The sequence below is a fragment of the Heteronotia binoei genome, chromosome 9, assembly GCF_032191835.1.
Source record: "Heteronotia binoei isolate CCM8104 ecotype False Entrance Well chromosome 9, APGP_CSIRO_Hbin_v1, whole genome shotgun sequence".
Lineage (NCBI taxonomy): Eukaryota > Metazoa > Chordata > Lepidosauria > Squamata > Gekkonidae > Heteronotia > Heteronotia binoei.
Window position 1 is genome coordinate 55,005,849 of NC_083231.1, and position 21,171 is coordinate 55,027,019.

General features: G+C 44.0%; 1 protein-coding gene across 1 annotated transcript in view; it reads left to right on the forward strand.

The window, feature by feature from the left end:
• DCHS2 (dachsous cadherin-related 2) overlaps nt 1-21,171 on the forward strand; it is a 181,204-nt gene that overhangs the window by 67,394 nt on the left and 92,639 nt on the right. The window contains exon 2 of the mRNA XM_060246623.1: nt 14,481-14,672. Within this exon, the coding sequence (XP_060102606.1) occupies nt 14,481-14,672 (192 nt within the window). The remainder of the gene's footprint in view (nt 1-14,480; nt 14,673-21,171) is intronic.

The following is a 21,171-nucleotide window of genomic DNA, read 5'->3' on the forward strand; positions in this document are numbered from 1 at the left end:
CCTGCACCATCACTTGATCTACATGTGTTAATATTGTATTAATGTTTGTTGGATTGCAGTAATATTTCAGTTTATTTTGTGTCCCTGTTCAGTGCCACATTTTTAGCACTTTCAGCCTAGATAAACCAAAAATACGGGGTTGGATTCAAAGGCTTCCTTTTGTGTTAGGGAAAATGTTTTCTGCTTGTGGATACATTTTTTTGTACTTCATGCTAGGATGCCCAAAACTTCTTGAACAAGCAGAATAATAACAAACACTATAGAATCAGTTATAACACTTCATAAATGCTTGTGCCAGGATTCCCAACCTTTTTGCATCTCTTTTGTGTTTAAAACAATTTTATTAATTTGTAATATATTGTTATATTAATCTTTAAGAAAAATTAATACAAACAATACATCACTTTTCCTCCCTCCCCTTTTGTTTTTTTTCCTGAATAAACAATTTTATTAGTAACATATGGTAGCAAAACTATATCTACAACTTATAAAAACTTAAAAAAGAACAAATTTTTCTACCCCATATCTTACTTTTCCCCCACCCCTCCCCCCGTTACTTGACCCCCGCCAGTGTTATTTACTTAAAGAAAACAAATATTAAAGGTACCCTTGTTAGAAAAACCCCCCAAAAGTTATATTCTTATTTTAAAAAAACTTAATCATTATCAAAGATTGTCCAATGTCCTTTTATTTTCCACTCTTTTTCTACGTATCTTCTGAACTTCTTCCACTCCAATTTAAAAAGTTCCAAATCATAGTCTCTTAATTTTCTTGTTAATTTGTCCATTTCACTCCATGACATAACTTTTGTAATCCAATCCCATTTCTCTGGTATTTTTTCTTGCTTCCACGGCTGCGCATACAATGTCCTAGCAGCTGAGAGCAAGTACCATATTAAAGTTCTGTCTTCTTTTGGAAATTTTTCCATTTGTAATCCCAGCAGAAAAGTCTCTGCCACTTTATTGAATTCATATCCCAAAATCTTAGAAATCTCTTGCTGAATCATTTGCCAAAACATTTTAGCCCTTTCACAAGTCCACCACATATGGTAGAAAGAACCTTCGTGCTTTTTACATTTCCAACACCTATCTGGCATCTTGTTGTTCATCTTTGCTAATTTTTTTGGAGTCATATACCATCTATACATCATCTTAAAACAGTTTTCTTTAATACTTTGACATGTTGCGAGTTTCATAGAATTCTTCCACAAATATTCCCAAGATTCCATCTTTATTTCTTTATTTACATTAATTGCCCATTTTATCATTTGAGATTTCACTACTTCATCTTCTGTAGATCATTGTAAGAGTAATTTGTATACTTTTGAAATTAATTTCTCATTATCTCCAAGCAGAACTCTTTCCATTTCTGTTTGCTCTTTCCTTATTCCTTCAGTTCTGATATCATTCTCCACCAAACTTTTTATTTGTTGCATTTGAAACCAATCATATTTGTAACTCAGTTCTTCTGCAGTTTTCAGTTCTATTTTTCCACTTTGCATTTTTAGTAACTGATTATATGATAGCCGTTTTTCTTTGGCTGTTTTAGCCGTTATCTTTATCACTTCAGCTGGCACTATCCACAAAGGATAGTGCCAACCTTTTTGCATCTCAACCTTTGAAATTTTGAGAGAGGTGGTGACTGCTGTCTCCAGATGGCTGCCACAGGAGACAGAGCCAAACCCAACATAGGTTCTGCAGGAGGTGGAACATTTTCTACACTGTGCCACCAAAAAGTTTTTTAGAAAGTTAATCATTGTTATAGCACTATAGATTTATAGTACAATGATGATCTATTGGAGGGACGGTGGCTCAGTGGCAGAGCATCTGCTTGGGAAGCAGAAGGTCCCAGGTTCAATCCCCGGCATCTCCAAAAAAGGGTCCAGGCAAATAGGTGTGAAAAACCTCAGCTTGAGACCCTGGAGAGCCGCTGCCAGTCTGAGAAGACAATACTGACATTGATGGACCAAGGGTTTGATTCTGTATAAGGCAGCTTCATATGTTCATATGTTTTTAGGAATATGGGTTGAGTCCAGACTAGCATTTTAAGCCGCCCTGGAGTCAGCAGGCAAGTGGACAAAAAACAGTGCATCCAAATACACACATCTGCTTCCTGTCCTGCCCCCACCCTCAACCCATCCCTACCTGCAGGCTGGCTGGCTCAAAAAGATGGCCGGGAAGCACCCTGGAAGTGCCTGGGGAGTGGCAGAGGGGCACATGAGCACTCTGGAAGCTCCTCTGGGGCACCTGTGGCCCGTCCCTTCTCCAACAATAGACCATGCACCATCTGGACACTCCAGGGCACTCCTGTTTCTGCCGGCTCACTTCCAGGTCAGCACGCTGCTGTCCTGAGCCAGTGGTCTGGACACAGCTATGGAGTCACTTTTTAATCCTTTCTGTTTTGATCAAAGAGAAATTTGAGAAGAGGAGGGCAGGAAGGGAGAGTCTGCAGATTTCGCTCTGGAGGTGCTGAGGGGCAGGCAATGTCTTCTCAAACCTTCCTATCCTCCTATCAGAACACTGCTTGTGGCCTGTAGCACAAAACAACAATAAGGGATGAAGTTACAAAAGGGTGCACCAAAGATAAATGGAAAAGTAATTTCTCTTTTAAAGCAGAAGAAAGAGAATACGAGGAAATCAGTGGCTATATCTTTTTTTTTTTAAAAGTGAACTTTGAAACAAGGAATTCCCTTCCACATAAGAATATTATTTTTTCATTTATTATTTACTCTTGTGTTTCTTTGTTTACTAACTTATGGTCTGTTCTCCTTCCTGTGCAGCCCACATGTACAAATGCGCATACTCACAAATATATACTTTTGCATGTGTTTTCTGCAGCTAGAATGTTTGAAAAATGTATATCTAATAGTGAAGTGTATCCTGATCTGTGGATACTTCAACCTGCAAAGCAGGGCCATGCAGGGCTTTTGTTGTAAAAAAAGCCCAGCAGGGACTCATTTGCATATTAGGCCACACCCCCTGATGCCAGCCAACTGGAACTGTGTTCCTGCTCAAAAACACCTGGGACCATTTATGCAGAAGTAACAAACTTAGTGGGCTTCTGTTGCTGAAAAATCTGAAAACTTTTTTTAAAAAGGCAGGATGGAGGTTAAATCTTCCAAAAGACAAGTTGCTGGCAGACTCTAGGCAAGCAGGGAAAAAGTTGCTACGGAGAAGGAGCTTAGAGAACCTAAGGAAAAGAGGAGCTTAGAGAACCTCAACTCAGTTCCTGTTGAGAGAGATGCCTGGAGGCTGAGTCCCTTCTAATTAATGTCTTCCCCCCTCCCCACCCCGTCCCTTCCCAGCAGGAGATGTGATGCCAGGGAAGATAGAAGGGAATGGGGGTGGGAAAGTACCACCTTTCCAAGGGCCTCAGAGATAGTGACATGGCTGCACTGTGGATGGGGGAAGAGGAACTGGTGGTACAGCAGGGAGGAGGAGCTATGTGTGAGGGTAAGAGCAAGTGGCCTTGCTAGACAGAGGGATCAAAGTAAGTGATGGGGGAGAAGAAGAGAGATAAGGCAAGAGAAAGAAGTACAGTAGCATAGTCTGTGTGGGGGAGAAGGAATAACAGGCTTGAATGAAATGGAAAAAAGAGACAGAGAGAGTAGACAGAAAGTAAGGGAAGGAGTGGGGAGATGGTTGCCCCTGCAAGTTTATTTATTTATTGCAAATTTATATTCCACCCTCCCTGCAAGGAGGCTCAGGGTGGATTACAAACAAATAATTAAGACATTCAGCTTCAAAGTAGTATGCAGATTGATAAATAGTTGACATTAAAATAAAATAATTTAAAAACAAATTGCACCATTTGTTATGTGCAGTCTCCAAAACTGGTGCCACTGGACTCTGAAGTTTGTTTAATCTGGGTCTCATAGAAGTGATGTCTTCAGCAGGGCGGCCAACTGTTTTATTGGATGCTGTCCACCTCAGCTAAAGGCCTGGTGGAATAGCTCCATTTTACAGGTGAATGGTAAAAGATCCTGCGCGGCCCTGATCTCATGTGGGAGCATGTTCCTCCAGGCCAGGGCCCTCAGGACCTTCTACCACTGCTGGCAGATCACTACTTGTTAAGGAAAATGGAGATAAAGATGTAAAGCTGATGGGGCAGAAAGAAAAAGGTAGGTGAGTGGGAGAGAAAAGAGGAGAGACTGAAAGGGAGGAGGGAAAGCTAAAGATGAGGGGGGCAGATAAAGGTTGGTTGTCAAGTGGAAGGGAGAAAAGGGAGATGCTATAGAGCAGGGGTGGGGAACCTTTTTTCTGTCAAGGGCCATATGGATATTTATAACATCATTCGCAGGCCATAAAAAATTATCAACTTAAAAAACAGTGCTCCGCCAAGGGAGAATGATTCAGGCCAGTAAAATTAATGCAAATAATTGTTTTTTTCTATTAGAAGTCATGTAGGAAGAGCCTAATCTGGCACACAAATGCACACACCTGGCCCGCCGCCCTACGCAAATGCATAGGTCCAGGGCTTTTTTGCAGAAAAAGCCCAGCAGGAACTCAGTAGCATATTAGACCACATTCCCTAGCATATTAGGTCACACACTCATTTGCATATTAGGCCACACCATCTGGGATAATTAAGTGCAAACTGAACTGTGACAGTAACTTTTCCAGGCCCTGCAGCAATTCTGGCCAGCCAGCCAGGCCCCAGGGAGGCTGCCATACAGTACATCTGCCTTGCCTGGCCCTGGGAAGGCTGCTGCACAGCATGGCTGGGCCCCACAATCCTCGCTGGCCAGCCAGGCCCCAGAGAGGCTGCCACATGGCTTGGTTCGCCCAGCAATCCCCGAGGGCCACACCAAGTGACCTCAAGGGCTGCATACGACCCTCGGGACGGAAGTTCCCCAACCCTGCTATAGAGGATGACAGGGGAGGGAAAGAGGAAACAGTATGGGGAGGAGATATGAGAGAAAAGCCCTTCATGAATCCTCATGGGTCTGCTTTGTGTTTGTGTAATTTATTTGGGTCACAGAATCTGGGAACTTGAGAACTCTAGCAATATTTTTAAAATTAATCAAAGAAAAGCATAAAATTGTTTCTGAATGATCAGATGGTTGTGTGGATTTTGTAATGCTGTTATAAGAGTCCTGAAGACTGAAAATAAGACTAGGTTCTCAGCATTTGCTTAAATATGAATCTTTATGATGTTCTAATTCAAGGGGGTTGTTTTGCATCACAATTTAGTTTTTTTTTTAAAAAGAATGATATGTTCCAACAGCATCTGTTAGAATGTACCAGGAATCACCATATACTTTATAGTCAGTACAAGTGGACACGTTTCAGAACATACTTTTTATAATTCATACACGATTAGCTACAGTGTGTTATGTATTGCTCTCTCAATGTAATAATGGCATTAGGTCCTTTAAGCAAAACCTTGTAATTGTCATAATTAACTTAAACAGCCCTACTGGAGTGTATGATGTGGTGGCTGTAAAAAAAAATTGTTCTGACATGAATGTGAAAAATAGGAACGTCAAGGAAGAATACACTAATAATGAGAATCGTATGTTGCTTAACATTTTTACTTGCAATGTTTTGTAAATATGCAGCAGTGCTCAACTGAAATGGAAGAGAAATTTGGGTTGTTTTTAATAAACCTAACAGCTGGGAATCATTTCTATTAAATTCTATGGGATTTGCTCCTAAGCCACTCTGCATAGGCTTTCAGCCTTGCACACATTTTAAATTGATGACAGATTATCCAAAGATGGGAGTTGCAAAGATTTGCTTTACGATGGTAAAAGCAACAGACAGAGGGCACCAACGTAATTAGAGGGCAGGCAGCTGACTATATTCACTGCTGAGTTTACAAGGTAGAGTTGAGTTTCCTCAGAGTCATATGACATCGTTATCCTAACTAGGGTGTTGTAGTTGTTGTTTTCACGGAACCCCAAAGGGTTATTTTTTTCTACCACAGTTTGGACAAGTAATTTTTTTTAGAAAACTCCATTGCAGTGTTAAATGTTTAGCTGGTTGTGATTCTTAGCTCCATTGTTTTCTCAAGGTGTGTGTAGAGAAGGACTGACATGAACATATAGGTATCAGGCTTCAACTGGCACAAAATTAGATGAAGTTAAATTCTTTTCCATATTTTGAAAACTGTTACAGCTGTGGAAAGGACCCTCTCTCTTCCCCTTTCCTTTTAATGACAGAAGCCAGGTTTTGAAGGCTGGCAGAACTGTTGTGGTTGTTTAGCAATGGCCAATTAGGCAATTCATTTCTTAAAGCTATAGGTGCTGCCATTTATTTCTTAAAGCCATAGATGCTACTTCTATTTATTAGGGGGGCTTTTAACCACTACCCCCAATGTATGCGTTCTTTAGATTTCTTTTTGCAAAATTTGAACTTTTCTTAGGTTTGTAGAAAGATCTGCTTTGTTCGTGATTACACTACAGACTTGGCAAGATCTGGCTGTGCCTCTTATTACACCATTTCATTTTGTAATGGGAATTTTTGATCAGACATCCCACCTGAACCAGCTTCACAATGCACTTGCCCCCATGGTCAATCATTCAGATTGTTGCGGCATCCGTTTTTCTTTCACCCATGCACATAAATGTGTATGAAAAGCTCTAGCTTTTTTTTGACAGCTCCACAATCCTCTGCCAAGTACTCCAACCCCTCTCAGCCTCCTTCCCTTTGTCTTTCTTCCTTGGAATACATGGAGAAGATTAAAGTGTAGATTTAAATGAGTAGTCATATGAACATATGAAGCTGCCTTATACTGAATCAGATCTTTGGTCCATCAAAGTCAGTATTGTCTTCTCAGACTGGCAGCGGCTCTTCAGGGTCTCAAGCTGAGGTTTTTCACACCTATTTGCTTGGACCCTTTTTTGGAGATGCCAGGGATTGAACCTGGGACCTTCTGCTTCCCAAGCAGATGCTCTACCACTGAGCCACCGTCCCTCCCCTGACTTGTCTCCATTGACTTCAGTACATTTACCTTTGTGTCAATCATGGGATGCTCTCCAACAGCAACTCTGGCACAGAAACCGGAGAGAGGGGGGGGGTTGAGGGGGGAGGTTTGCAGCTGAAAAACAGCTCCCCTGGGGGACACCCAATCCAGAATGCTACTTGGCTGCAGTGATTGACAGCACCGGGGCAGTTAGGTGCTTATGTGCGCATCACTACCTGATCCAAAAGAAAAAAAAGGAAGCAGAAATGGAAGGTTCAGACTTCCCTTATGGCTTGAGTTCACAAGAGGGGAGTTCAAACAGTTGGAAATGCAGTATGAAAGTGCTGGCATCCCTACAGACCGGACTTTCTCCAGTGTCCATTAACTCCACTCCAGAGATGGGGCAGAAAGGGCTTGTGGGAATAACATTGTCATCACTAAATTCAATTCTCAACGTGGCCAGATCTGTAAATACTTTAATCCAGAGACTATGGCTGCAGTTGCACGAACAGTTTGATCCAATATTGTTATGGTACACTTGTGGATTTAAAAGGCATGATCAGGCTCTTTGAATCCACAAGTGTACCATGATGATATTGGTTCATACTGCTCGTGGGACTGTAGCCCTAGTCCCTGGATTTAAATATTAACAGATCTGGCCATGTTGAGAATTAAATTTATTGATGATGATGTTATCTCTTCCCAGAAACAAATTGAATGGGTGTGGGCAAAGTCATAATTTGCCTACGCAACAAAAATTTTTTGGTTGGCCCCAAAAGAGAGAGAGAGAGAGAGAATCCAAGAGAGAATGCAGAACAGCCAGTTCAGTCACAAAGAAACCATGTGGTCTCCCTTGAACTTTGCTGTTCTTACAGCCCCATGACCTGCTTCCATCGTTAAAGTGCATTTTGTATGCATTGATCCATTTTCAAAGTCCAAGTGGACTGCCTTGATAGTGTTATACTACAGCTATTGCTGTAAAATGTTACAGTTCAATTTTTTTATGCATAATTTATATCAGTCTAAAGTACTTAAACAGAGGTTTGCCAAATTGGCACTTGATATCTGTAGCCTCACATACTGTAACATGCATTAAGAGCCTCCAAATGTGTAGCCCATATGTAAGACTGTCCAAATGTGTAGCCCATAGTATGGATGACAAAGTACTATGTTTATTTGGCAGACTTAAGGTGATCTTTCTGTTATGGTATTTTAAGAGTTTTAATGGAAGGATACATGTAACTAGCAATGTAATTTGAGAGTGAGTATTTCTTTCTATGTTCTTTTTTCTTCTCTTCACCTTGCAATTTAATACTCCTGTCCCTACTCAAACTGTTCATATGAGGAGTATGTGGCAGATTTCTCAGCCTCCCACAGCTCACTGGACTGTAAAATGTTCTGTTCTATCACCCATTTAGTGTCTCTGTGATCCTTCCTTTATGAGGATTCCGACATCTTTATTTCCTCTTGTTTTGAACACAATAATTCATTGTTGGGGTATGTGCTCTTGGTTGTTTAACATGAGATTTACTGTCCCTTAACACACTTTAATTGCTGTGTTGTACTGAACAAAATTCTTGCCGTCCTTATGTGAAGTGAGGTATTCCAGTAATAATGAGGCATCATGATTGCGACATTAAAGGGCTTAGTAGTTTGGAGTTAATTAACTCAAAATATAAGGGCACAGTTTAGTTGGTATTTCTCCTTGGCTAACTTTGTGTATTTCAGTTCTTTAGATATCAGGTTTTTGAATTTTATGTTTTGTGTTTCATCATTCTTGTGATGAAGAATTCTGTAATGCTTTTGTGTGATTGTTTTGTCCCATGTTTCCATTATATTCAGGGATCATTTCATAGAAAAAGAGATGCCGGAGCTCATAACTCATTTGCATATGCCACACATCCCTGACGTCATTGGAAGGTGTACTAAATTATATCAGTTCAGTATCTACCTTAAAATACTCCTTGAATTATAATTGTCATAATAAAACCTTACTTCCATCATACTTTTTAAATTACTTTCTCCTATGTAGCTACAGTGGTATGATGAAGATTTCCATCTGTCTGCTTTATGTGTTTTGGTTATTTTCCCATTTTGTGGGGGGAAATATTAGAAAGTTTGTCAAATCTTAAAGTTTAGCAAAATTCTCACAGGACATTTGAACAATGGAGCCCAGAAGCAAGGTTTTTTTTGTGGGGGGGGGCAAGAAGGAAAAAGTGCAATAAAATTTAGAGCACAAGTGTCAAACTCATTTGCTATGAAGGCCAGATCTGACATATATGAGACCTTGTTGGGCTGGGCATGAGTGTCATAAAATGCCAGATAGCAGAGATATAAACTTTATAAAGGACATAAGCTTTCCCTCCCACCCTTCCTCCCCAAGGGAAGAGCCAATGGAGAAAATAGAGGTTTTCCTCTGTAGCTCCTGTGCAGTTGAGCATGCCTTGCGAAGCAAGCTGTTATACAGGAGGCAAAAGAAAGAAGGAAGCAGATGACAGCCAGTTGCTTGGGGGCCCATTTTGGCTCCTGAGCCACATGTTTGAGAACCCCGATTTAGAGGTTCTAGAGCTCCGCTCCTGTGAGCTCCTGCCCAAACTGAGGCCTCATTATACTCTCCCAGGGAATGAGGCTTTCAGTAGTTGCTGGCCATAGGGTTACTTGGCAAGTTAGATCTTGGCAAGATTTATTATGCAGGTCAGGCCTTAGAATGAGCACAAGCTTGTTAGAGTGCATCTTCATATCTGATAAGGTGTACTGAAGTTGGAAAAGCCAGCTCTCTTTTAACTCACATTACATCTTTTCCAAATTGTGAATGGTTTGCTCCTCAAAAGGCTGAAGTAAGTGCATCTCAGTGGTATGCTGTAACTTGCTCTCAAAACGTTTCCTAAATAAAATTACTTGCATTTGCCCTGGATTAGATGTGCTGTTTTTACAGGAGAGTCACAGAATGTTATTGGAGTATAGTATGGTCTCAGTTGCTTGACCAAAGGATGTTTAAGATTACATGAGAGGGCTTAGTCTGCTAGTTCTCTGCTAAACCTTAAGATCCAAGAGGCCTTGCTTCCATATTGCTTAAGATCTACCAGGGGGAACCTGAAAGGTCTTACAGGGGGCATGTAATTTCCCCTCCCCTATTATTTCCTTTTTCCCTTCCCTGAAAGCCCCATAAACCTCTCCTCTTTTCCTGCTTCCTTAGGGTTGGCAAGTCCAATTCAAGAAATATCTGGGGACTTTGGGGGTGAAGCCAGGAGATGTTGGGAGTGGAGCCAGGAGATACTGGAGGTGGAGCTAGAAGCAAGGGTGTGACAAGCATAATTGAACTCCAAAGGGAGTTCTGGCCATCACATTTAAAGGGACCACACAACTTTCAAATTCCCTCCATTGGAAATAATGAAGGATAGTGGCACCTTCTTTGGGGGCTCATAGAATTGGATGCCCTGGTCGAATCTTTTTGAAACTTGGAGGGTGTTTTGAGGAGAGGCACTGGATGCTGTGCTGCAAATTTGGTGCATCTACCTCAAAAAAACATGCCCCCGGAGTCCCAGATACCCATGGATCAATTCTCCATTATACCCTGTGGGAATCAGTCTCCATAGGGAATAATGGAGCACCCAGCAGACATTCCTCCCCATTTTCTGATGACCCTGAGAGTGCATTTGTTCCTTAAAATTTCTTGGGGTTTTTTAATGCCAACTTTTAAGAGTTCAGATTTTCAGCAGACTGGAGGCTTTTTTCAGGTTTGTACGAAGATCTGACATGTGTTCATGGCTCCAGTCTCTGAATTTAATAATCCACAGATTTTGGTAATATTGATGTGAAACTAAAATACAGATGACAATTTACTCTGTTTCTCCTTTTAAACTGAGACACTAGGTTTGTTGAATATGTGGTTTGGAGGTTGTTATGGACTTGGGGAGGGCCAATATACTAGCTCTCAGTGCAGATAAGACTAAGGTATTGCTGGTTGGCAGCATAGCTAGCCAGAGATTGAGGTTTTCAACTATCATGATTGGGGTTGCTCCTGCCTTGAAAGACCAGGTTCATATTTTGCAGTGTTAGTCTGTCCATGTCTACCGTTGGAGACTTGGATTTTGGCTATGACATGCATGTAACTAATTTTTGTTGGTTTGCCAGCTGTGGCTTCTTTGAAAAAAAGTCTGGCCATAGTGATCCATGCTCTGATCACATTTAGAATAATTTGCTGTTATAATGCCTTTGATGTGGGGCTGTTTTTATAGATTGTTTGGCCAGAAACTTCAGTTTGGGCAGAATGCAGCTGCAGAAATGCTAGCTAAAGCAGCATTGTTTGAAACACATCTGGTCAGTCCTGGAAGAACTTCCCTGGCTTCCATTTTGTTTCTTGGCACTGCTCAAAGGGCACATTGTTGCCTTTTAAAGTCCTAAGTGGTCTGGGAGCAGGTTGACCAGTCTGTTCCCATGTCTGAAATTCTCATGTTTGGAGTATTTGTCTCTGCCTAATCATGAAGACCTTCAGTGGAAGCCCTACCTTCTATAGAAAGGTAGGTGGCTACCAAGGGACAGAGTCTCCTTCAGTCATATCAATTGGTTTCTTCAGTTTTCAGCACCCCATGAAGATGTTTCCCTTTTCATGGGTGTGTGACAAGACACAAAGGAAACTATTATTATGTGTGTGCTTTTATTTCTTGTTCTTTTAAGCATTATATATCTGTATAGCTGTTTAACTTCTTGATGATTTCAGCTATTGTTATAGCTGTTATTAATTTTATGGTATTTTCTGTATTTTAGTTTTTTATGAGCTGCTATATAAACATGAGGGAATTTCTGGAAATATAAAATATGTTACTGAATCATATTGCCAGTATCATAACTGTTGAAATTAGTGATAATTACCATTTCAAAATGGAGGATGTAGATCGATTATTTTGTAGACCTGATTATCACATATGTTTTCTGTTTTTTGTGATATCAAAGCACATTTATCAGTGACTAGCTATCCATATTAATTTTGAAGTAGCTTTTTGTGCACATAGGTGCAGTCCTAAGAACACTTTCCTGGGAGTAAGCCCTAGTGAATAAAATGGGACTTACTCCCAAGTAGGCCTTTTTAGGAATGCTGCTACACTTACTTGTGTTTGTGCCTTTTATGACAAGGAATTACCTTATTTGTAAAATATTAAACATTATAATTTCATAACCTTTTCCCCTAGTAGAATATTTTTGGCAATGATTTTGAATGCATAAACCAGTCGTAGTATGCATATATTAGCTTTATGGTGGGTCATCACATGTTGTGCTGAGACTTGGGATGGGATCACATGAGAGATTTTGCATGATGGTATCTCGGCTAGGAAAAAGCCAGTTCTCTTTGATTCATGCCATGGCATTCACACAGCCCCCGCCCTGCTGTCAGGAGAGGCACGGACTGCACGTGTGCAGGAGGAGCATTCAGACTGCTCATGTGGTGTGGGTGCAGTGCACACCTGGCTATTCAGACAGTGAGGAAATGCACCCTACATACGTTTTAGAAGTTTGCTACAGGGAAGTATCTAGCAGCTATTTAATCTGGTCCCAGCCCATCCTAAAACAAGGTAGGTACGAATGGGACTTGTAACTGCACATGTTAAATCTGGATGATATGTGACTAGGTTGGACCAAATTTCTCACCACAGTTAATATAATATGGGTTTCCACTGATGGACAGGGGAGGATAAAAAAGGCCTCTTTGACTACCCCAAAAGGCTATTCTGGGAATCATAGGACCTCCCTGGACAAATGCCATGTGGACCAGGAGCCGTAGTAAGGAGGGGAATTGACTGAGATTGAGTAGAAAAGCTAGCTAGATATATATGCATAATATTATATAGAAATGTTATGTATATAGTTAATGTGGCATCTTTTCATCCTCACATTGGTTCTGTGAAAGAGGTGTTCCTTTCAGAAGAGAAATATTTCTCATCCATTGGCCGAGTCCCTTAATGGCCATCTGGAGAGTCATACTGAATAAGAAAACAGATTTTCTAGACTGAATGGCTCTCAGGGAATGTTAGGAAAGGTAGATAGTATATATCTCTATGTGCTTTTTAAAACACTAGCAAAATAACACAGAATTCAACTTTGATGCACAGCAGAAGGTGCTTTCCAGGGAATGTTTATTTAGCTTATTTTGTTTATTTGTAATTACAGTTCTAGTACCACTTTGAGTCAGCTCGCAGAATTGATCTCCATGCACTGATAGTGTCAATCTTAACTAGAACTGCATCCTGTTTAAACTGGCAATTGCATTGACTGGCACATCCTCTTCATATTATATGGCTTGTCAGTGCTCACTGTGACATATGTGGAAAGCTGGCATACCAGGATAAAGGTTTAGCCTGGGCTTTGTCTGGCATACTGTCTAATGGAAAGGGGTGTGATGGAGGATTAGTTAATGAATTTCAAAGATTTATGAGAAAAACAACAGAAACCTGTTCCATGCACACAAGTCTGTGCCACACACTTCCATTTTTCAGGTTGGATTTTGATTGATCTACAAGATAAGAATGGCAGAACACTTTGTATGCTAAAAATGCCTAAGGAATGATCCTTAAAAGTTTGATGGTTAAATGATTTGCTATTAATGTGTTCCATCTCCAGTTTGTTTATAAATTGCTTTGACATACTTTTAACTACATGTGCCTAAGCTTCTTTAGGCACTAAGTATTTTAAGGGATAAAGATTACTGGGTGCAAGAGGAGCTCATTGTGTGCCTTGTAGAATAATTAGACACTGCGTCTCTAGTTGTACTGTCATGGTCCTTTTCTTGTGCTGGCCCAATCATGCCATCGTTTGGAATCTACTTGGTTCAAACAGATTCAGGCCACATAAACATTTTTTATGCACTCATGCATTCATTCATCTTTTAAAAATCCGTCTGTTCTTTGTTGGATCACATTTTAAGGTAATTGGGGTGTCTGAAATTATGAGTGCCTGTTCTTTTTATGTGGATGGAAGGCTATTCAAGTGAGACAAGACTTTTGTGTAGGATTTCCAGCCTCCCACTGGGGGCAGTCCCTCCCTCTCCGATTTCAGGGTTTCCAACCCACTGGCACAGAATTGGCTGGCTCCTGAAGAGCTCCATTGGAACACAGTGTGCCCAGAACAATTATGTTACCTGGAAGTGATGTAATCACACTGGGTACGTTGTGTGGGGACACTCTAGCATTTTGGTTTAAAAAACTCCTATGATGCCATAGTCCTCCCACTAGCAGCAAGGCAAGACCTGGCAACCTTGTTTTTTTGTGTGTATGATGACCCATGCCCATGTAACCAGAACTTGATTGATTCAAAGTCTCATCCAAAGCAACATGCAAAACTTTTATCTACAGCTGTAGTTAGGGATAGACTCTCAGTTCTGCCAGCACTGAATGGCATGTTTCACCACTAAAATACTAATAGTGTTCAATGTCATTTTCAAAAGTTGATCATGTTACTCTTGTAAATTAAATTACAAGAATCCATTTTATCTGGACAAAAAAACAATGCTTGTTTGGGATGTGTCAATTTGAATAGGGGAAGACCTAACATATATATATTTTTTCTTGTGCCATTTTCAGGTCAAGGCAACCGACAGAGATTCAGGCCATTTTGGTCTTATCGAGTATTTTCTGTATAATGGATTCCATAACTATGAAAAATCAAAAGCATTCCAGATAGACCCAAGCAGTGGCTACATATGCGTGTCTCAGGACATTGACAGGGAAGAAGATCTTTCTACTTATGACCTTTTAGTGAAAGCTACGGATGGGGTATGTTTTACTCTTGGATTATTCCTCTCTGGTTCTTTTTTCAGATGTAAAGGCTGAGTGTATATTTAGATGGTATTAGAGTTTATTTGCAGGTCTTATATGGCTTTGTTTTAGAAAACAGTAAGAGAACTAATAAAACAAAACCCAGATAACTGATGTGGGTATATCTATTAGCCCATGCAAATTGTCAGCCTGTTCTGAAATCTTTAGCACAGAAATAGACACACAGACTTGGTCCAGCAGCCATATATCTGTGATGCTGTCAGAGAGCTGCAGCTAATTTGAACATCAGTCCGCTAGCAGTTAAGATCATTTTACTTACTTAATTGTATTTAACAATTGTAATTACAACATGTTAACATAATTTTCATGGCGTGTGTCCTTTTTATTATCAACTAAGAAGGCATCATGTTGCTCACTTGAGGAAATGTACATTATTAAGAGCACGAATAGATCGTTCCTGTCATGCACTCCCAGCTGTGGGAAGTTTAAGAGTTAAGGGTATATTAAGCATATATGTGTGTCTGGACTTCATTACCATTGATGTTGATATTTTCCATGAAATCATCTTGATTGTTTGTGAACCCATTTATGCTGCTGATCAACTACATCTGGCAATAATGATTTTTTAAGATCAGTTGTATTCCGTGAGGATATTTCCCCTTTATTTTTTAACCTGCTACATATTAATTTCATGATGTTTGCTTTCATTTTAGGCTGTGACTTAAAGTACCCATGTAGTACATTCAAGGGCTGTACTTACAAACCCAGAGGTTTCCCTCCTCACTGTAGCATCTCTGTAAACAGAACTGCAAGCTGCTGCTCCAAGTCGCTTTCATTGCATCCATCAGATCTTCTTCGTGGTCTCTGTGCAGTCCCACACATGGGTCTTGCCGCAGGCAACGGATCCGTACCTCGGAGCTCCAATAGCTCGTTTATAACGTCTTTTGGCGCGCTTTCCTCCCGCCCTGGGGAGCAGGCAGCGACTGCGCATGCCTGGAGCGGGGGGAGAGCGCCTATTCCACTCAGTTTCTTCCCTTCCGCCGCCCGGACAACACCTACCTCGTTGCGTTCCTCCTCTGGCTCGTCTCTTGGTATCGTACTACTCCTCCCTTTTCTTCACTATTTACTCTATTTTTTCCTTCTTCGTCCCATTAATATAAAAAAAAAAAAAAAAAAAAAAGGTTACCCGATTCTGCGCTTCAGCCTTTTTTCTTTCTACCCCCCCCCCCCTCTTCTCGTCTCTCCCTTCCCTCCTTCCCCTGTCCGGAACGAATGGAAGGGAAAATCACCTTTAAAAGGTGCAGGCAGTGTGGTTCTAAAATTCCGTCCTCGGACGGTCATTCACTCTGCCTTTTTTGCTTGGGGGAATCCCACAGAACCGATAACTGCCACCACTGTGCTTGCTTCGGCAAGCAGGCGCGCAAGAACAGAGCAGCCCGCCTTCGTAGTTTCCTCATGGAATCCTCTCTACGCGCAGTGTCTACTTCAGATCCGCCGCCTCCCCCACTGAGAGCGGGAGATTCGGCAACTTCGGCCCTTCCTACCGTACCTAGGAAGCATAAGTCCGATAAAAAGGCTTCTAAGCACTGTGAGGGTCACAAGGCGCCCAAACAGACTCGTCATGGCGAATCGAGCCTGTCGAAGCCACACCACTCGGGCCCGAAAACCTCCAGCCCGACCACTTCGGCGCCTAAGAAGCATCACGACCCGTCGGCTTCTACCTCCGTGCATACTTCCGCCTTTGCTACGGCTGCGCAATCGTCCGCATCGACCGCCCAAACGGCCTCCGCGCAATCGAATCCGATTCTACCTATTGAACTCTCGGCTCCTTCCGATGTTATCTCGGAAATGCCTCGCCTCACTCAACCCTCTATCGAAGTGATTCCGATTGGCTCGAGATCGCCCTCGGTTCACAGCCTTCCTCCTGATGATATCCTCGACACCGAGGCTCCACTTCTCGGACCCGAATCCTTCCTCGACGTCACAACGCCAGTGCAGAAGGACATTACGACTCCATTGCTTAAAGACACGGCAGCACCACTGCTAAAGGAGTCCTCGACACAAGTTTCCTCTCATCGGCTCCGACCTGGATCCCCACGGGCCCGCTCTCGCTCGCGGTCTCCGCTTCGTCCGAGATCTCCGTTCAGAGATCGTCCCTACTCTCCGCATCGATCTCCGCGTCGTCACGACTACCAGGACCCTCGCCGTGATCGCTCCCGGTCCCGGTATGGTGACTACCTCCGTGACTACCCACGAGACCGTTCTCCTTCTCGGTCTCCATCACCTCGACTTCACTCGCGCTACCATCGGTACCTGCGTTCACCATCGCACCACAGCTATAGGCATCTCTCCGACTTCGATCCCGAGCCTCTCCCCAGAGATGTTTATATGCCTCGACTCAGGGATTATTATTCACCCGGAACCCGCGACTACTACCGTTCACGCGACCAACGATCTCCTTATTACCGCCACCTGTCACCAGATTGCTACGATGATTACCAACACTACTACTCTCCCCGAGAAGAACCAAACCCTCGCACCCGAGATGATGCGGCAGCCCTTCGGACCCGAGACGTCTTCGACTCCCAGACTGCACCTGTGCAGCCTCCCGTGATTCCTCGAAACCGAGATTCTTCCAGAACAGCATCCGCATCGGTTTCCAAGCCACCGGCTTCGCCACTCAAGCGTCCCCGGGACCCTTCACCTGTTGAACCCAAGTCTCCACAACGTCCCCTCTCGGCTTCGGATAGAGACACTTCTGATCATTCCGACTCCGAGGAGGCCCCTGCCTCACCCTCATCCGACCAGCCTCCTAGGCTTTCACCATCCGACAGTTCTAAGGCCTACCTGAATCTCATTACAACCATGGCTTCCGCACTAAACATCCCTATGTTCTCCGACTCACCAAAAGTTTCGGACGTGGTCCACGACCTAGTCCGCGCAGATTTTCCAGATAGCTCCACGCTTCCTATGCTCCCTGTACACCTTGAAGGCCTCCAGGAAGCCTGGGAGAAGCCGGCTTCGATCCCTACACTTTCTCGCCGCCTGGATTCTCTTTATAGGGTGCACGTAGCTGACTGCAAATTCCTCGCATCTCACCCGGCACCCAACTCTGTCGTTGTTCATTCCGCCACCAAGACCAAACAATCTCGCCACCCCGTTCCTCCGGACCGGGAGGGTCGAAAATTGGACACTCTGGCTAAGAAAATCTACAGTTTTTCTTCAACCAACTCCAAGTTGAACAATTATTTAGCCTACTTTGCGGCTTACTCCTTCAACTTGGCTAACCAGATTACCCCTCATATTGCATCCATGCCTGACTCATCTCAGAAGACTGTGTCGTCTCTCGTCTCTGAGCTCTCCCGTGTCAATAAACAACAAATCAACTCTATCCGCCATGCGGTCTCCTGTTCTTCTCGAATTTTTGCAACTTCGGTGGCTTTACGTCGCCACGCCTGGCTGCGCTCTACCAACTTGCAGCCGGACATCAAACAGCGTATAGAAGACCTTCCCTTCGACGGTCTGGGACTCTTCCATGCGTCCACGGACGAGGTCCTTGCATCCGTCGATGACGGCCGCAAAAGAGCCAAACGACTTGGTGTCACACAACCAACCTCACTGCCCTCTAATAGGCAGAGACCGTGGAAGCCATCCTTCCAACGCCGCCAGCGGTCTCCCAAGTCTCAAGATTTCTGGAAAAGGAAACCTCTCCCAAAGCAACCTTTTCATCAGAGGCCACGGGCCCAACCTTCTAAGAAACAATCTCAGACAGGCAAGCAGTCTCTTTGACTCCCCCATCAGGCATACCAGACTATCCCCTTTTTACCCGAGTTGGAGTTCCATCACCACCGACTCTTGGGTCCTCACCATCGTGCGTCTAGGTTACGCAATAGAGTTCGTTTCGCCACCACACCACCACCACTTCATAGCCACACCTCCATCTGCTCTCTTGCAGCAGGAAATTCTGAACTTGCTCCAGAAGAATGCCATAGAACCCGTTCCTCCTCAACATCGAGGCACGGGATTCTACTCAAGATACTTCCTGGTCCCCAAACGCGATGGAGGAAAGCGCCCTATCCTAGATCTTCGGAAGCTGAACAATTTCATCGAATGCAGGAAGTTCAGAATGATCTCCCTACACACCATCCTGCCTCTTATTCCCAGGAACTCCTGGATGGCTTCCCTAGATCTTCAGGACGCTTACTTCCACGTGACTATCCGACCTCATCATCGGAAGTATTTAAGATTCGCTATGGGGCAAGACCACTTCCAGTACGTATCCCTGCCCTTTGGCCTCTCCACCGCACCAAGGGTATTCACCAAGTGTATGGCGGTGGTGGCAGCGGCTCTCAGACTCCGAGACATCACAGTCTTCCCATATATAGACGACTGGCTTCTCATAGCACCGACTCAGCATCGTTTGCAGACCAATATCAGCACAACGCTCTCCCTCCTCGATTCCCTGGGCCTTCGTGTGAACACATCCAAATCCCATCTCGAGCCCACGCAGGACATCAAGTTTATAGGAGCTCTCCTTCGCACCTCTCTCCACCGTGCTTTCCTTCCAGAGGATCGAGCAATCACCATCATCACCTTAGCCAGGTCAATTCAACGACAGCCCTGCCAGTCTGCATTCACAATACAACGCCTGCTGGGCCTCATGGCCGCCACGACTTCTGTCATCCACTTTGCCAAGCTACGGATGCGACATCTACAGCTCTGGTTTGTGAGAGCCTACCATCCTCTGTTGCAACCGCAGAGCACCCTACTCACGGTTCCCCAGAGAGCTCTCTCATCCCTTACCTGGTGGACGGTACCCAGCAATCTTCTCGCGGGCATGCCGTTCCTACCGATGCCTCCAGTAGCTGTTGTGACAACAGATGCCTCAAAGTGGGGATGGGGAGCCCACTTACAGGACAAGACCGTCAGAGGCCTTTGGACGCCCTCCGAGAGGGCCATGCACATAAACTGCTTAGAACTGATTGCCGTACACAGGGCCCTCTTATCCTTTCTTCCCCTGATCAACGGGAGCCATGTCCAGATCTCAACGGACAACATGGCAACTGTCTATTACATCAACAAGCAAGGGGGAACCAAGTCTCTCAGACTTTGCCGTATAGCCATCGTGCTCTGGGAATGGTGTCTGGAGCACAACATCCATTTGACCGCCGTTCACCTCCCAGGCGTAGACAATGTTCTGGCCGACTCTCTGAGCAGGTTTCGTCTGGACGACCACGAGTGGTCCCTCAATCCAACCTACCTCCGACGCATTTTCAGATGCTTCGGAACACCCATGGTGGATGCCTTTGCTTCACGGGACAATGCCAAATGCCCACGCTATTTCTCCAGAAGGGAGAACGACGCCTTCCTACACAGATGGACGGGCCCCCTCCACTACATCTTCCCACCAACCCCCCTACTGACTCGGGTTCTGACGAAGATCACACGAGACGGCACGGACTGCATCCTGGTAGCCCCCTGGTGGCCACGGCAACCATGGTTCATGAGACTTCTCCAGTTATCTCATCACACCTACCGTCGCCTTCCTCTCGTGAGCGACCTCTTGTCCCAAGCCAATGGTCAGATATTGCACCACAATCCTCAAGTACTGGCCCTAACGGCCTGGAGAATTCGACCTCCCACCTCTCCGCAGAGGTAGCCCACGTTATTCTAAACGCTAGGAAGCCCTCCACAAGGCTTTCGTACCAAAGGAAATGGAAACGCTTCTGTTCATTCGCGACTGCTAACCATCTACTCCCAGAATCAGTACCTCTCAATATGATCCTGGAGTATTTACTTTCCCTACAGAAATCAGGACTCTGTTACTCATCCTTGAAAGTTCATCTCTCTGCCATCTCTGCGTTCCACAACCCGGTAGACGGCAAAACAGTTTTTTCTCATTCCTTGTCCAAGTCTTTTCTCAAGGGCATGTTGCACCTCAATCCACCCGTTAAACCCCTTGTCCCAACTTGGAGTTTATCCCTAGTTCTTTCCTCGCTTATGAAAGCACCATTTGAACCTATGGCTACCATAGACCTCAGTCTCCTCTCCTGGAAGACAGCATTGCTGATTGCCCTTACCTCTGGAAAACGGGCAAGTGACTTATGCGCCTTCCGCCACGACCCTCCCTACACCATTTTTCACAAGGAAAAGGTTGTCCTCAGACCGGACCCTGCGTTCCTTCCTAAGGTTGTCTCCCAGTTCCACTTATCGACTGCGACCTCTCTGCCGACCTTTTTTCCAAACCCAACAGATCACGGACAACGGGCCCTGCATTCGCTGGATGCAAGAAGGGCTTTATCCTTCTACCTTGATCGTACACGGCCTTTCCGTAAGGACCCTAATCTATTTGTGGCATACGGAAACCCCTGCAGGGGACTCAAAATCTCTACCCAGAGACTATCTAAATGGGTAGTTAGCGCCATTAGGCTGTGCTACGAACTGGCTAAGCAGCCTCTGCCCGAAGGCCTTAAGGCTCACTCTACCAGAGCGGTCT